Source organism: Monopterus albus, unplaced genomic scaffold (assembly GCF_001952655.1).
Source record: "Monopterus albus unplaced genomic scaffold, M_albus_1.0 scaffold271.1, whole genome shotgun sequence".
Classification (NCBI taxonomy): Eukaryota; Metazoa; Chordata; class Actinopteri; order Synbranchiformes; family Synbranchidae; genus Monopterus; species Monopterus albus.
In genome coordinates, this window is record NW_018128151.1 from 487,330 (window position 1) to 505,666 (window position 18,337).

Here is an 18,337-nt window from a genome sequence, read left to right on the forward strand (position 1 = left end):
CCCATTGAGCATCTCTGGAGAGACCTGAAAATGTCAACCAATGTTTACCATCCAACCTGACAGAACTGGCGAGGATCTGCAAGGAGGAATGGCAGAGGATCCCCAAATGCAGGTGTGAAAAACTTGTTGCATCATTCCCAAAAAGACTCATGGCTGTATTAGCTCAAAAGGGTGCTTCTACTAAATACTGAGCAAAGGGTCTGAATACTTATGACCATGTGATATTTCAGTTTTTCTTTTTTAATAAATCTGCAAAAATGTCAAAAATTCTGTGTTTTTCTGTCAATATGGGGTGCTGTGTGTACATTAATGAGGAAAAAAATGAACTTAAATGATTTTAGCATATGGCTGTAATACAACAAAGAGTGAAAAATTTAAGGGGGTCTGAATACTTTCCGTACCCACTGTATTTACTGTATATCCCATCAACCCCTCTGTGCACTCTTTTAGCCAAAGATATTGAGATTACGCAGCTTTCTAACATTAACCTACATAATGACTTAAACAAGCTTATTTGTACAGTAAGAAGACAGCAGACTTACATATTTGTTGCATACATATTTGTATATGTGATATGCTGATTTTATCTTTTAATTGTATAGTAGTTTTTAGAACACTTTCATTGCCAAAGTTTAGCTTGTTAGCCTGCTCACTTTTGAGAATTGGCACTAAACACAAGGTACAGCTGAGGCCGATGGAAATCTTATTGTTTTTAGGTGTTTGGTAACAAACCAAGTTCTGGATGAAACATAGTTCTGATGTGATGAAGTCCGGGATCACCAAAATTGTTACACTCATCATGAAGAAGATGAGTGTCTGTTCCAAATTGTGTGGTTTTTATCAAGTAGCTTCTGAGATATTTCAATTAAAATCACATACATCAACCTACTACACTAGTTGTTCAGCCGGGAAGCTTACCAAAAGTCATTGAGATTCATCCTCTGGGCACTATGGATATCTCTGTCAATTTCATGGCAATCAATGCAATAACTGTTGGTACATTTCACTAAAAAACAACAATGTTAACATCATGGTGTTACTACAAGAGAAGTCAGGAGACCACCAAAGTCAGAAGGCCCTGTATCTTCTGAGGACCACGAATGTCCCCAATGTAATGAAAATCCACTCAGTAGTCATCGAGGTATTTCTGAGTCTGGACCAAGGTCCAAACAATCCGACCAACACTGTCATCCCTGAAGCCATGCTGCTTGACTAAAAGTTCAACATACCATTTGAAAACCACCACAAAAAACTGAAAGATTGCTATTTTACTTTAAAAAAATGAACAGCTCTTCTTCATAAGGAAATTTTTCAGCAGAAAAGAAACCTCACCCTGCATCTATTTGCCCACTGGTTAATTACTCTTATTGCTGAATAATTTACTGTAGTTGTTTTCTGTCACTTTAAGATGAAATGCTTTAGTGCTGTTACATTTTATGCACCTTATAAATCAACTGAAAGACAGGGTTTGAGAGCAACACAGGACTCAAGAAAAATAGAGAGGAAAATGATTTAGGATGAAGTTAAAATAAAATTGGGATGAGGCAGGGGCAGACCGCTGATTTCAGATTCCATCATACACATTCTGTGCTGTTTCAGTCTGTCAGGGGCAGATGGACTGACAGAGAGAACGAAGTCAGATTTGACAGGTCTGGTGATCAAAGTAGCTGAAGAATCAGAGCAGTAGTTTGCTTTCATGGGGTGGGACCTTAACCCGAGTGGGTGAGTGCCGCACGGTGCTGGCAGTAGATAGGGAAGGTCAATATTCCTACGCTCCCCCTTTTCTATCCTCTAGCTATCTATTGATCCTTGCTTCCGTCCTCTCCTGTGGTTGTAGTGTAGCAGTGGAGAGAAATAGACATGCAATATTACAGCAAAAGCTGCCATCTGGTTTACCGGAGGATTCATTGATAAGGAGAAGGATATTGGAACAGTATGAAAGACAGGTAACGAATGAGTAGATGAATGAATGATTACACCAAACCATAAAGGCTTCCTTTGTTTGAATAAATTACAGAAATGCATTCATTCATGCATCTTCTGCACATTCAAATCATTGTGGTCATATTGTGGCATTGTGCTGAAATGAGCAAACTCACTGCTGTGCAGGCCTCAAACACTGTATTTATTCATCTGTCTGAGCTATTCACCCATTATTGAATGTGTCTGAGCCTGAGTTATGCTGCAGCGGTGTGATTAATCCTTCATCTGTCCATCAATATTTCCTCCCTTCTCTCATCCTATTAGAGCCACAGCCACCAGCAGCAGTATTAATGCTTTATTTATTTTCTACAATTGAATAGAACATCCAAAATTAGACTGTTTTTGTGCTTTTTGAGCAGAAATGAATGCTGATACTTGGCATGACTATAGGGACAGAAATGTTGGTTTGTTCCAAAATTATATACAGACATTCATGGTCCCCAGAGGATTGGAACCAGCTGATTCTAGATTATCACCTGGTCAAAGCTGAATGTTGTGCCAACATTCATAAAGAAATTCATGGTCGCCAGAGGATGAATCCTAATGGCTTTGATGAACACCTGACTCACACCAGCATGACGTTGACATTTTTGGATTTGAACCAAATGTCTCAAAAACTACTGGATGGATTGCCATTAACATCGAGTTCAAAAATTTGTGTTCCTCCATCATTACGACAACTCCAATTTGTCCAAAACATTCCCATCAGCCTCTGCTGTACTCTGTGTTGTGGGCACACAGTAATCTTTAAACTTGCCAAACAGCTGCATTTTAGCATTGTTATTTTAAGAATGGTGACTTTGGCATTTAGCCACTGTGCAGCAAGGTTGTAGGCTTTCTGGGTAATCACATTATGGCTTTACAAATTACTTTGAGGAGCCACTTAATCATCCCCAACTGGCAACGCCTGTAAAATGTTAAACCTATAAAAACTTAAATAAAATCTTAATAAAACTCTAATAAATGATTAACCTGTGAGACTTAATAATGAGAAAATGCTTAAGTTACAATGTTAAATTTCTGCTAGCTTTCATATAACAGAAATAATAATGAATCACACTCCTCATAAATCTCTAGCAGTCGTAGGAAGGTCACAGGAAGTGCTGTATCCATTCTCTGCTTAACCTAAAGGCTTAATATGATTTTCTAAAGAAAAAAAAATCATCTTAAAGCAAAGAACAAAAAATAACAGATCACTGTGTCAAATAATACATTATTTCACTAGTTGGCCAGCCCAGACTGTAGCATGTGCCATGCTGCTGACATTGCAATATTAATGTCTGTCACACAACCGGCTGTATATTGAACTTTGGCACTTTTATGGTACAGGCAAGTAACAAAACATTCAGTCTGGTGAAAGGCAAACCTTTAGTACCTAAGTTGATGAAGTTTGTTTTAAGATCTAGGCTAGTGACGTCAATTCACTTATCAGTGCAACAATCCCTCACCCTCTTTCAGTTGCAGAAGGACAGAGCTGTCACTGGGATCACTGCAGAAGTAACCTCTGCCCTTGTCATCCCAGAACATCACATCCTGCTTGTGCTGCATTTCCTCGGCCCACTCCAACCACTCCAACTGCAACGTGGCCTCATAGAGGTCCAGCAAGCCACAAATGACAAAGGCATAGTCATCCAGGAAGCCAGAAATAGGTGGAGATCTGCAGAACACAGAGGGAAGGAGTAAATAAGAGAGTAAATAAGAATAAGAGATTTAATCAAGAATGCATGAATGAAACACTCTGTTTTAAATTTTCTGTATATTACTTGTCTGGTGAAGAAGTGAATTACCTATGTTGAGATACTGCTTGCAGCCAATGATGCATGAAATTTCTTGTATAAGATGATGTTATGGGGTAGGACTGGATAAGTCTGACTTCTTCCTACTCCATTCAAACATGTACTAGGTATAAGCAAATTGATATTGGATTAGCATTGGTTGGATTTGTGTAAATTATGTGTGTCGATATCATTTGTTTCTACATGTTTGAAAGAATAAATCAAATCAAATCAAATATTTCATTAAGAAGGTAATAATAGGTGAATGCAGAAACTGCTTTAATGTTGGTGAGCTAGTTCAGCATTTTGTTTTCCTCCACATCTTTTACGGTATATAGAAAATGTTTGTTTACAAGCCCCAAAGAAGATCAAGCCATGTTTTCTATCAAGGCAGAAGAACTAGCTTTAAAACAAGTCCACAAAAAAACCTGAATCCTGTAGGTGATGATACAAACAGCAGGATGAGTGAGATCTCGCCCTGAAACATTTTTCTCTATGTTAAATTACTCACTGCTTCCTCTGTACCTGGCACAGAAGGCACTAGAGATATTTGTACATGCACATACAGTACAGTACCATTGTGTGCACACAGTAATTAGACCAATCTCAATAAAGTTAGACCATCCCACCTCCATCTTGCATAAGTTTTACCACCTTTACCCCCAACATTCCCTCCCTTCTAATGCCTTGGAGGGAACTTTCATCTTTTCATTTCTGTTTGCTCATTTCACTTCAAAGATTTTCTCTCTACGTGGAGTTCGTCGTCGATACCAATTTGCCTCAACCTGCTCTCCACCACCAGTGTACAGTATGCTGTGATTAACTTTTCAGTTAAACAAGACTTGCCCTTCCCAGCATCAGTATAGTGTCACCAAACTCTCCCCTGACTCTAACTCATTTTCTAAACTGTAGTTATACCAGCTTCTCTCCTCTACCATGTTTTCACCACCACAACAAGCAGCCTCCTCTGGGCTACCACGCTGGTTTCCCCCTTCAATTTCTACAATGGCACCCTATCTACAGGAGCGCCGGGGGACGGGCGGCGACAGGAAGCCAGATAGTGCCGTGTCAGGCGAGACTGGTGGCTGGTGGTTAAGAGGCTGAAAACAGAAGGTGGCTTTAGAGGAGATGAAGTGCATGAGGAAGTCATGGGGAGATGAGGGGACTATCTTTCTCAGACAGAGAGTTGGCTGAGTCACAAGTCGAAAGGAGACAGCAGACACTCTTGCACTGGACAGAGCATTGATGTCAATCCTAAGGGGAAGAACTATTTAGAGTTTGATATTATGGCAAATTTTAAACAAGACTAAATCTTTCTTAAAAAATCTTTGACTGAAATTTTGACCTGATGATGGTGCTAGATGGAAAGTCAGGGCATCATTAACTCCACTGACAGTTCTGCAGAACTGTCTCTTATAAATAGGTTCAGCTTTGACCCACATTTACATTTGTCCATAGTTTACAGCTGCAATAAGGGGCTATTATTTATATTTCAGTAGTGGTTGCCTTCAGTTTTACCTCCAAATAAGTTGTTGTAAAAGAACTTGCTTGTTGCCCCTTCTGACTTCACTGTAGTGATATTGCTATTGTCAAAACTCTGATACTACATTGGTGAGTATAATGTTATTTTTATTACTCATATACTGTAAATGATGGACAAAACTACAAAAGTTGAAAATGTGCAACTATAAATTCCCTGTAAACTTCATTTTAGTGCCAAGTAGGACCAGAACATTATTATGTATGCATGACCAAAACTTCTCAAATGCCAGCATTTCTTGCAAAATGACTGCCCGGTCCACAGGTCGCCAAATTCACCGTTTTTCCAGGAGCTAGTCAACCACTGTAGTTGTGGTTACTCCAGCCACAAGAACAAAAGCCTCAAGAGGGCCTCACAGACATACAAAAATGTAAAAGCCCTTCAGAAATACTCAACAGCCTTTTCCTGCACACCTTTACTACTGCATGATAAATGAGTCATTTCCCTGACAGCAGAGATAAAAACACCTTGTCAGTGTGTTCACTCAGAGACCCTTCAGAACAGCTTCATAATGATTCTCTCACATGCTAGCTACTTCACTTCGCCCCAAATAAGCCTAGAGGGAAAAGTTATCAAAACGATATGGGTCACGTAAACATATTGAGTCTCTTCATTTTTACAACAGCAATAACCTTTATGTTAGAAAATAATGTAATGTGCTCAATTGTGCTACAAAATGTAGTTATGAAATGACACATAATAATGTAACAGAATAAAACTGTATGAGAGAAAAAAGGTAAACAAAGTCAGAGCAATGGTAAGATGACCAGATCGATTTCCCCCGCTGACTCATTAATCATAAAACATAGCTGGTGTTTCCTGGGGAAAACCTGGAGACACTTGGACTCTGGCTCACATTCCTGTACTCTCAACTAATTGCTCTGTGGTGACACCTAATGCTTTATCTTCTGCATCCTGTTTGACATTTGCTGCATCTCTTTTGTCAATTTTGAGGAAATGCACCTAGCTTATTGTTGTATATAAAAGCCTAGGTATAGGAAGGTGTAACAAAAGAACATGTTTACTACATCATTAGAGTACAACTTTGGCTCAGACTTAAGCATAAAGCTTACTGACCAGTGGTGCTAGTAGTAATCTTATGTAATCTTATAGTTATCTGCAAATCCCCATGAAAACACTAATGCTAAAGATAATTTTATATTATTTTCTCAATCATTAATCACTTATTTAATAAAAGAAATGGCAAAAAGGTGCAAGCCATTATATCGTAGATATCATCAAATTGCAAAACCCAGATATTCTGTTTACTATCAGGTTGAGTAAGGCTGTTTCCCTCGTACACAAAACCAAGTCCATACTGCACTTAAATGGTTGTCCCAGTTTGGTGTGGCAAATGGGAGCAAATTCTTGCAGCCAGGTTCTAAAATCTCGTGGAAAGCCTTCACAGAGCATAATAATGCCAACCATTTTGAAATGACATGTTCAATAATTACATATGGTTAAAAATTCAGATTGCCACTTTGTTCAGCTATGCATATACTTTTGCCCATGCAGCGTACATACAGTGGCTTCAGAAACTACTTAGATCCCTTCATTTCTGGCTTTGTGTTGTAAATTTAACTTTAAATGGCTAAAATTGCCACTTCTCTCCATCTACACTTAATAATAATATATTTCATGCAAAAGTCTTAAAAATAAAAACTGAAATGTACCGTTTTTTGTTTTTAAGATTCTTTGTTGCATCACTTCAAATTGTTGTCAGGTGCATCATCTTGGCTTAAGTAAGTTTTGAACAGCATACACATGTCCATACAATTCACACTTCATTTCAAGTTATAAAGCAAGTCTAAGGAGGCCTCTGAAGACCTCCACAGTAAAACTGTATGGAGGGGTGTGGATCATGGCAAGAGTATTTAACAACTTCTAAAGCTTTGAGTGTTCCCCAGAGCACAGTGGCCTCCATAATTGTGGAAAGGAAGATGAATAACTAGGCAGAGGAACCAGAGTAACTAGGCAAGAGCAACCTTGGTGATGGAGTTGACCAAGAACCCAACAGTCACACTAACAGAGCTTCAGAGGTGCTGTACAGAGATGGGAGGACGACCATCTATGCAGCTCTCCATCAATCAGGCCTTGATAGTAAAGAGGCTAGACAGAAACCACTTTGGGTAAAAGCCATACAGCAGCTGGATTTATAGCACCCTAAGCATCAGGAGGAAGCTTCTCTGGTCTGATGAGACAAATGTAACTCCCTGGGTAGAAATCCAAGCACTACACATTGCTCATCACCTGTCTCATATTAATGCTATAGTGAAGCATGGTGGTGGCAGCATCATGCTATGGGAGGGCTAAATAAAACATCTAGGTAGTTAACATGACCTACAATAGCCACCAAAGCTCAACAAAACAAATACACAACCTGCAGACATACACACGTCACTACCAAAGAATATGCAGAAAAAAGCTCACTGAAAAGTAATCTCTGATCAAATCAATGCAAAACAAACTGCACATTACCAAACATGAAGACAAAGCAATTCTAACTGAGTCAAGACCACCAGTTTCACTGCTCTCATTCTCAGACCTCCCTGAACTCCCAGAAGAGAGCAGTAAGACTCAAGCACCCCATGCCAGGCAAGGGTCACAGAAAAACTATGGCAGTGGCTCCTCAGCACTTCCACAGCTTATTAACCCAGTTAGTCCCAGTACCCACCATTCCTCCTTGTAAATTAGTCCATGGCCCATATGTGCCTGAAATGACAGAGTGAAATATCTGTGTATGGAAACTAAAACAGGCTTAAGAAAAGTACCTGTTGTAAGCATTCTCCTGAATTGGACAGTTACGAATGAGGCACAAGCTGTGGAACAAGGCCAGAGTGTTTAGGCTCGAGTGTGTATCTGTCCATGTGTATGTTTAAAATTGCATGCATTTCATCATGCATGCTGTGGGACTACTGACATATTTTTCTGCTGATTCTGTAGCATTTTATACTCACTCATCGACAATAACTAGGGCAGAGTGAGGACACCTGGAGTGGTGGTGTACAATCAAAAGGAGACTGTGTATTTGTGTGACTGTACTGCGTATTGTGTTGCTTCTAAAGCATTCTCAGTTGGACTGCCCTGCTGGCCAATCATATGCCAAATAAAATTGGGGCTCAGCAACCCAAAAAGTGCCCTGAGATGATTTTTGCTGTGATCTGGCACTATACAAGTAAAACTGAACTGAAATAGAAAATGAAACTGAACTAAATTCATCTGACAAATAGAACTGAGGGATTCTATAAAACTAAATTCAATGTTCTATTGTTTTTTATTTTTATATGGCAGATCAAACTGATAAGCATTACACAGACCCATCCTCACCCTTTTATCTTCTCTACGTACACTGCAGACACACTAATCAGTCTCTTACATCTGTTGCACCTCCATCTGGTCTCCACGGTAACAGGATCTGAGGATGGTCTGTCGTTCAGCATCCCACAGGTGTTCCTTTAGGAATTTGCCAGCCTGCACCGCCCTCTCCAGCAAGGCCTTGTCCCCCAGTACAGCTCCAACACGAGCATAGGCTGACAGCATCAGACCTGAAGGGGAAGAAGTAGTAGAGGTGCTGTTGGTGGATGTGACAGGATGATTAGTTCTAAGTACATGTCAGCTTTCCTTTCAGATCCCATTGTGTAGCTGTACCTCAGTCCCAGCTTGGTTATTTTCACACTCTTTGAACTTTTCTCATCTCTTTCCTCTCTACATCCATTCCTACTTCTTTCCCTCCACTCCTCTTTCATGTAGTGTTTCAAAGCTGCGTGAGTGCACAGCCTGGTCTTCAAAGCGATCCAGTTGAGGACAAGTAATTAATAGAGGAATTGCTTGAGAGTCTTGCATCTAACTGGCACATTCATGGGATCGCAGAGGCTTGTTACTTCCCTAATACACTGTCTTGAGTCATCAGCACTGGTAGCAAAATTTGTCAAAATGTGTGTGGCTGTTTATGTACATGTATGTGTGGTCCGCTTACTGTTCTCGGAATTAATCACATCTCTGAAAATATTCTGGTCCAAACTGACATCACACTAATGCAAAGTTACAACTAGACTCTAGAGCAGGGCTGTCAAACTCAAATCACACAAGGGCCGAAAATTAAACCACAGTCACAGCTGCGGGCCAAACAAGATTAACATTTATTGAACAGTCTAAAACTGACAATGATTTAACCAGAAATATGAACTTGAACAGACTGCAACAACTTTTTCCTCAATAAAATAAATTTGAAAAATTCAAAATATTTTTTCCTCAACAATAACATCAAGCCAGCTGTATTTTTGCTGTAGCTTTTTTGCACATTTCCTGCTACAACTGCAGTCTGGCTTTTAAATCTTTGACAAATTGTTGTTTTTCTTGGAGGCTAAATTTAGCATACTTAGTTCCATGTTTGGAGCCACATGGGTTTTCTCCTTGAAGCAGTATACTCACTTTCCCACCTTTCGTTAAATTACCTTCCTTCTGCATCAACCTTTCTCTTCTTGGACATTGTGGGATTAATTGTTGGTATTTCTCATTTCCACTTGTCAGGAAGTTGCTGGTTAAATGCTGGAGGATAAACACTTCCATCTAGTAGCAGGATGCCAATACTTCATGGGTCCTGAAATCGACGTGCATTGTGGGAGATGTAGTTTATGGTCTGTACGTTTTCAATTAGTGAAAGAAAGTCACTTTCGGCTTTTCCCCTTTAGGGGTCGCCACAGCGAATCGTCACACTGACGACTCGCATGTTGACATTTGGCACGTGTTTTACACCGGATGCCCTTCCTGACGCAACCCTGATTCAAACCGGGCTGCAGCAGCGAGAGCGCTGCGCCTTAACCACTAGCCTACCAGGGATTGCTCCTTCAATTAGTATAGACTTGTATTTCAAAACAATCATATGCATTTTAAGCTTTCAAGGACCACAGAAAATGATCCGGCGGGCTGCATTCAGCCCACGGGCCTTGAGTTTGACACGTATGCTCTAGAGTAATCTACACTATAGCTACATACTCCTAAAAAATAAATTTGTCTATGTTTGTATGTATAAATTGACGTTCAACCAGTACCAATGTCAAAGTACAAAATAATTTTCATTTATGCCAAATTTTATATCTGACTCTAGTTCCACCTGATTTAAAGAAGTGCAAGATAGTAGGTAATAACACCAACATCAATCAAATATTCTGAGAGAAGGATAAAAAAAATCTAACAATCATCTGTCACAGAAAAGAATAAACAGCATTTGCAGGCTATGTACCCTGAGGCAGGTATACTAACATGTAACCACATATATATTCAATACAAGAACGCGATTTTAGTGTTCAGGCACCTCGAGCACTGACAGGCTCAAATATTTCATTTTTTGAGCAGGGAACAACTGCAACAGGCAATTGCAAATGAATAATGTAAATGCAGAAACATTACTCTCCGAGACAATATTTTGATTATGGTCAACTTAGTGAAGTCGAACCATTATACATTAGCATCAATTCTCTCTTAATCAATTACTGTACTAACAATGCTGTTAAGGTCTGGTTCAGCACCAGCACAAATTAATGGCTAAATTACCCAGAGTTCAACCAACAATAACAAGATGCAAAAAGATCTCCCTGTACAGGCAACTGTCATGTTAGGATGGCCTCACTAATGGACAGTGGATATTGTTGCCAAAACAGTCCTAGTGCTGTAGTGTAAACCTGTCTTACCATTCCAGGAGGCCAGCATCTTTGTGTCCAGGTGTGGGCGTGGCCGACTCTTCCTCACTTCTGCCATTTTGGCTCTGGCAGAGGACATGAGCTCAGTGACTTTTTTAACACTGATTCCAAAGTGAGCAGCCGTTAACTCCACTGAATAACGCACGATCAGCACATTCTGGCCCTGCAGCTCCCCGTGGGGGTCCTGGCAACATACAGTACAGGGGATGAGAGACTGCTCACAGAAATGTACTCATACCGACTGCAGCACTGTCATATTAATGACTTAGTGGGCCAGCTTCTGAATAACATAACCCAGTTTATCAGATTTATATCCATCCATCCATTTTCTAAACCGCTTAGTCCCAAACGGGGTCACGGGGGGCTGGAGCCAATCCCAGCCAGCTGCGGGCGAAAGGCGGGGTACACCCTGGACAGGTCTCAGATTTATATGTCCATATAAATACAATAGCTGAATCCAGATTTTCTTAATTTTTTAATAAATAGTTTTTCCAAATTCAGTCTTTCCATCCATTCTAAGTACCTGTTCTGGAGCAACATTGCCCTGCTCCTTGACCCCATAATGATGCATGAAGATGTCTGCTTGCGTAGCAACTCCGGTGGCACCCTCCACCACATCTGGCAACAGCTCCCGAACTTCTGAGGCTGTCCAGACACAGAAGGCCCCCTCACGTTTTTTTGGCCCTCCCGATGCTGGAACAGAGTCTGCATCCTCTGCGCTGTAGAAACCCCCCGACTGTTTGAGAAGACAGACAGGAATGGATGAGGTGGAAAGAGAGGGGAATTTGCAATAGTCCAAAATATCCCAGCATTTAGTTCCAAAGCTACAAAATCACTCAAGCTACATTTCACATAATGAAACTCAGTAGCGTCTTACATCAGAACCTCCCTGACAAATGCCCATGTCTTTTAAACCGCACACTCCCAGTGTGTAACATCCTGCAAATAAAGCCTAATGATATCACAGGGTTGTTTTTTTTTTTGTCTTTTTTAGGCTAAGAACTGTACACACAAAGGTGTTTGTGTTGAAAGGCAATTTTTTTAAAATATTTTTTTTGAAAACTTTGCAATCTCTGGGTATGAATACTGCTCCAATGCTTTTGTGATCTTTTAATTTGATAGGTTACAAATGTTTCACTTGGACAATTTTTGTTATTTAATGTCTAATGTTTACTTTCTGTTAGACTGATATTATCTAACATCATTTACATATGTAGATTTACACCTGTACTCAAAAGTATTCGTCATAAATACTGACTAGCTATGGAGACCAAGTAACCATGCCTTGATGAAGATGAAATATTAAAAAGTCTGTCTTCAAGTACTTTTGCACCTTGTCACCTTGCACAGGGTGGTGAGTTGAAATACATGTTTTGAACACTGCTGTTTGCCTTCCTGGAGATTTTGATGTAGTCTGCAGACACCAGCGGCTGCTATGTGACCTACTTAAGGAGACTATGCACCTGCTGCCAATTGAGCAGGACAGACCAATGGTGCAACAGTGCTGGTACATTTTATTCACAACACAATAATCAATTAATCAGTACTTCAAGGGACTGTGCACATTGTCATGTAAGCCCTTTCTCCGGGGCCGTACACAGCAGTGGAGAGCATTTTTAAAGGTATGACGAGAACTCCAAGAATCTACTGAGGGAAGATCCCAACCATAGCAGAGATAAAGAAACATGCAGTCTACAGTAAATTACTTCTGAGGTATAAATTCATTAGTGTATAATTACATAATCAATCTTGAGGAATATAATGATTGCAATGAGTGTGGTTTTAATTGTGCCCTCGTTTGCTGGTGTCGACTCATTAATCAAAAAGGAAATAAAGGACTGAACATTAGAGGGCAGCAAAGGCTTTAAGGAGCTGTTTGTCACTGGGGTCCAACTCTTGTCCTCGTGGATGTATGAACAGACAGATGGACACACGCTTTATTAGCAGCAAAGACAATGTGACAACAGTCTACAGATTGGATTGCTCTTTAAATGATTTTACATTGCAAACCCATATCCCCAAACATTACAATAACAGTAACCTTACCTCACACCATACCTTCATCTGTAACCTTATCCTGACTTCTATATATTCTTAATGCAATAAACCTCTTGCTTTACAAGTTTTCCTTCACCTCAGTGCCTTAGTGAAGACACATGGTCCAGTAAGACCAGTAAGTCCAGTAACCCAGAAACATGCAGAGAAGAGCTACAGATGATTCACCTTGTCACTCAGGTCTCTGGAGACGTAGAGCAGTATACCCTTAGCAACATCTGCAAACAACTGTTCACCTGATACCTGGAAAAGCAGAAATACAAAGCACACACCTGCTCAGAATCAGGATTCAACCTTAGCATAACCTTAAAGATACCCTCATGTGATTTATATGCAGGATCAACAGCAGCATCCAGTGCAAATGCTGAGGTAGCGTCTATAGCCTCATTAAACACAAACACGTCCTGCATGTATGTGAGTCTGTGTTTGCCTTCTTTCTTGTGTCCTAATTAACTTTTTGTTTCATAGTTTGTGTCTACTCTGAAAATCAGGACAGCCCATTATACACTCATGTGAAACTACTGCAATCAGATTCCACTGCTTAGTCCTGGATCTTAGTTCAACAGTGCAGTTGGAATCTGTTATAATCAGTCTGAACTGAGCTTTTTTAAAGTGTATATACAGTTCTCAGTAACCTTACTGTCACTGTAAGTGTTTGTATTTACTCTGAAGTTACTCCAAGTCACACACTGATGGCTTTTGCTGACTGGGTAATATGGCTTTAAATTCCATGGATAACAGAAAGACAGTAATGGTGGAGGCATAATTAACCTGTCAGGTACAAAAAGAAAAAACACAGAGACAATCACACACACACACACACACACACACCTGGGAGGCAGTTATGTAGGCCACAGCCAGCTGAGCCTGGTCATACAGCATCTTTTCAAAGTGGGGAACATGCCAAGAGGAATCTGTAGAGTAACGATGAAAACCCTGAGAGAGAGAGACGTAAACATGGCAATCAAAGCGATACAATATATACACAATTATTTCTATTAATTAAACTTTCATTAAATAAAAAGTCAACTTATTTACCACAACCATAAGTTCTGTTAACATTTACACCAATAAATAAAAACGTAGAAATGCATTTTTCAATACTCAAAGGTATTGAAGTAATTCGATCGGTGCCATAAATGTATCAAAGTTCGATAACCAGCACTATGGACCTGTGCCACGTGGTCATGGATGCCTCCCAGCGCCATCATGCGGAGCGTGTGCAAGGCCATTTGAAGGGCCTCGACCCCTTCTGAAGTGGAGCGATTCACAGACCAGTATGACATGAGGAACATCAGATTTACTATGGCGTGAGGGAGAAAGACGGGGCAGAGAGAAACAGTGAGGTCCAACTGAGGTCCAACAGAGGTGAATTAGTCTAAATGAATATTCAGGGTTTTATTGTGCTTACCCGGTGTGGGGAACTTGGGAGCGTCTCTGAAGCCGCCGTACTCCTCCTCATATGAATGAGCCAACTGCTGGAAGCAGCGATTAGCAACATCTGATGCAAGTGGAGGACCTTCCCCTGCGTTTGCAGCGATGCTTGTGCCTGTCTTTAGTGCTTCAAGGATCTTCTCCCCAGTGGACTCCAAAGCAGGACGGTTATTTAGCCACTGAGGAGCAAGTCACATACTACGTTGGGCTGACAAAGATGGTGCACAAGGCTGACAACATACTGCTAAGCTAACACTTAGTCTTTGCCTATTATGACCCATGGTCATCACTTGTCAACAACTGCCTGTTAAGGGATATATTAATACAATACAAGAACCTTTCAGACACACATCTCTTTTCAGTTTTCATATTTGCAACAGTATTTCCACATATTAAAAAAAAGTACAGATGTGTATATTAAAGTCAATAATTTTGCCACCAGAAGGCATTATATTCCCAAATTCGCACAGGAACTGTTGATAAGAGAGCACAGGGCAATTATTTTCTTGAATCAAGCTGTTAGTGATTCTCAAAGAAACAGGTAAATGCACCATATTAATTAAGTCATAATAATTAAATAGCAATTCAGTAGCAACATTTTTTGTTCTATGTACACACTTGAAGTTGACACTCTTCCCCACTGTTATGAAATATATCATATGAAAGTAATAATATCCAAATACTGTGCAAAGGTTAAGCTAAAAGTTCAACATTTTGGGAAATATGCATAGTCACACTCTTGCTGAAAGTTAGATCAAAAGATCGATAATCTCATTTCAGTTGGTTAAACATGAAACTACTGATATGAAACAATCTGTCTGACCTGTTCCATGATTCTGTTAAGGACTGTCTTGAGCCCAGGTCTTCTTCCCTGGTCTCTAGGAGGGAAGTAGGTCCCTCCGATGAAAGGTCGAAGGTCAGGGGTCAACCACACACTCATAGGCCAACCTCCACCTCCACTAGTTGCCTGTAGACAATAGCAACCAAAACAAAAGTATTAGCAGAGAGACACTATAAGAGGCTTGTGTGAGGAAAACTAAATGTAAGTAGGCATGTCCACTAACCTGAACAAAGGTCATGTAGACCTTGTCCACATCAGGTCTCTCTTCTCGGTCTACTTTGATACAGACAAAGTTGTCACTAAGCACTTTACCTATTTCTTCATCCTCAAAAGACTCCCTCTCCATCACGTGGCACCAGTGGCATGTTGAGTAGCCCACTTGAGGCCAGGCATAGATAGACATTTACAGGAAACACATTTCAGTTCCACTACAAACACAACTATAGTAAGTCAGTATGAAATCTAGTAAGGTGAATATTATCTCATATCAGATGTGTCTAAGTATGATTTACATGGAGTAATGTTTAATTCTTTTTTTTCCCCACACTGAAATATTAGGACAATCAGAGTGCAATGGCTCCAAGGGAACTGTGTTACCTGATAAGAAGATGGGTTTGTCTTCATTTTTTGCTTTATCAAAAGCATCCTGTCCCCATGGATACCTTAAACAAAGATTGCACTGCACAGGGTTATCATTAGTTTATTGCATTAATATATACAACATCAGCTTTTAGACTGTGTACACGTGTACTTTAAAGTCACTCACCAGTCAACAGGGTTGTGTGCATGTTGTAGCAGGTAGGGTGACCTCTCTTTGGCTAACCTGTTGGTGTGTCTGTGAGGTATGAATGGTGGCGTTTCCCCCCCTGATGCCATGCTCATGAAGACAGACGGACTGGACACAAACATATTTACAATTTGAGTTTATTTGTTGGTAACAAAACAGAAAACGCATCATTTTGAGGGCTTTCAAAAAGCAGGGAATCAAGATATTTACCAAAAAAAAGTGTGGTACAGACAGATTTGTTCAGTTTGTTACCATGCATTTATTTGTTTCTTTGAGAATCAATCTAACTGCTATATACACAAGAAAATAATTGCTCTGTTTTCTTTCATCAACAGTTCCTGTGCTAATTAGGAAACATAATACTTCCTGGTGACTAAATTAATAAGCTTTTATTACAGCATTAGTAACTTTTATGTGAGGAAATGTTATTCCAAATATGAAAACTGAAAAAGATTGTCCATGTGCTGTACTAATATATCACTTAACACACGGTCAATGTCGACATGTCATAACCATGGGTTATAACAGGCAAAGCATAAATGTATTAAATGTTGGGACACATTTTGTGGTGCTATGCTAATGTCAATGTTTGCTCAGTGGAGCCCGGCTAACCGTAAATAACATTAAGTTCTTTTAACCAGCATGCATGACGTTAATATTAAATTAACCTTGACCTCTTTTTATACTTCTGCGTTTGTAGAATATAGTTCAACACCTCTTTACTACAGCTGCAATAACCTAACTGTGCCAAGCACTGCAGCTGTTAGCCATTAGACAGTCTTGTGGAATTTCGTATGAAAATTATTTCATTTAAAGTGACTTTCCTTCTGTGCAAAAGTGTATGTCATAGAAAACGTGACTGGACCCAGTTTAATACATATTTGACCATTACTTTAAATTCGGCCGAAAAGGTATAACAAACTGACACAAAACCTTTTCTTTTTTTAACATGTAACTTTAACCAACGCGTTAGCTATTAGCAGAAAATGGTTGTTGGAGTACCAAGAAAAAGAGCTTAAAATGTTGTAATAAGTGGCTTGGTAGCTTAAGTGACCATACCGAATTGACCATACCGAGATATTTAGACCTTACTTGAATATCACTGAGCACGGGGGATATTTACTGGTAATTGTTAACGCAAACATAAGTCAAGTGTCTAATTTTGCATTGGAGTTTCACATAACTCAAGTCCTCTTCATCTATAAGCACATTCACAATCTTCACAGCAAGCAACGCTGCACCTATCAAAACGTCACATGCCATGAATTATGTAGCTAGGTTACGTAAGATTATTGTTGTAACATGCCGAAGTAATGTCAACATAGCTAGCGTTAACGCTAGCTAAGGCTAATTATTAGCCGCGGTAGATTTACCTGAGGTAACAGGCTGGCTGGGAATGGAGAAGCGGTGGCCGGTTGCTTGATAGGTGGGGAGTTTGTCTCAAACACCTTATGTGATCTCCAGAGTTCTGTTTAGGACTGTCAGCTCCAAAATAAACAGCTGTTAAAAGGCGTGCAGGCTCCACGCTCTTTCTGGACGTCGACCGACGCCATGCTAGCCTTAACATCCTAGTCTACTGAGTGCGTCTTATTTACTTTAGCAAGCTAACAAGTGTTGTTGGCTTACTAAAGTGTTAACAAACCGGCCACAAGTTACAGGCAAGAGGGAAATGCTTTATTGCAATCCCATAAATTGACACATGATGGCGCGCTAACAGGCCAGTGACACTTGTAACAATCAGTGTGTGTTTGTTCTTCAGATAACACATCAGTGGTTTGTGAGATAGAAAGAAAGAGTTGTAAAGGAAAAGATGATCGAAAAACGAAAATTTGGCTCTCCACCATGAATTCACTTATTTTACACTTATTTTGTTGAGCTGGACAACCGTCGAGACAAAGTTATCTCGAGTCACCAAGTCCGAGGCGACAATATTCATAGGTGTTAGGGCTGCTTGCTGTTTCACCCATCGCAGCAGCTTTGGGAGACTCCTCTGTATGACGTTGGCAAAGTTGTCACAGAGACGAAGGATGTACTTGAGTATCCTGGTGTTTTCTGGAAGTGTCAGGTTCAAGCCGCATACAAACAATCCTGCAGGTCATTTGCACAGTTAAGATCAGCATTTGAATCTCCCTGTAGGATCAGTTGTACATGCCATTAATTCAGCAACTCCTGCCCGCCGCCCCACACACACACACACACACACCACCCCACCCACCCACACAC

The 18,337-nt window shown here is 40.1% G+C and overlaps 2 protein-coding genes across 2 annotated transcripts in view; both read right to left on the reverse strand.

Annotated features, from left to right (window-relative positions):
- spata20 (spermatogenesis associated 20) overlaps window positions 1-17,777 on the reverse strand; it is a 38,801-nt gene extending 21,024 nt beyond the window's left edge. Inside the window, exons 1-13 of the mRNA XM_020622038.1 lie at window positions 17,488-17,777; window positions 16,094-16,222; window positions 15,925-15,989; window positions 15,551-15,705; window positions 15,310-15,453; window positions 14,464-14,665; window positions 14,225-14,355; window positions 13,884-13,988; window positions 13,221-13,295; window positions 11,521-11,733; window positions 10,989-11,181; window positions 8,675-8,843; window positions 3,432-3,640 (exon numbers count right to left, since the gene is read on the reverse strand). Of these exons, the coding sequence (XP_020477694.1) occupies window positions 3,432-3,640; window positions 8,675-8,843; window positions 10,989-11,181; window positions 11,521-11,733; window positions 13,221-13,295; window positions 13,884-13,988; window positions 14,225-14,355; window positions 14,464-14,665; window positions 15,310-15,453; window positions 15,551-15,705; window positions 15,925-15,989; window positions 16,094-16,222; window positions 17,488-17,681 (1,984 nt within the window). The 5' untranslated portion in view covers window positions 17,682-17,777. The remainder of the gene's footprint in view (window positions 1-3,431; window positions 3,641-8,674; window positions 8,844-10,988; window positions 11,182-11,520; window positions 11,734-13,220; window positions 13,296-13,883; window positions 13,989-14,224; window positions 14,356-14,463; window positions 14,666-15,309; window positions 15,454-15,550; window positions 15,706-15,924; window positions 15,990-16,093; window positions 16,223-17,487) is intronic.
- Window positions 17,778-17,910: 133 nt separating this feature from the next.
- LOC109972852 (PI-PLC X domain-containing protein 1-like) overlaps window positions 17,911-18,337 on the reverse strand; it is a 5,977-nt gene continuing 5,550 nt past the window's right edge. Inside the window, exon 7 of the mRNA XM_020622040.1 lies at window positions 17,911-18,202. Within this exon, the coding sequence (XP_020477696.1) occupies window positions 17,967-18,202 (236 nt within the window). The 3' untranslated portion in view covers window positions 17,911-17,966. The remainder of the gene's footprint in view (window positions 18,203-18,337) is intronic.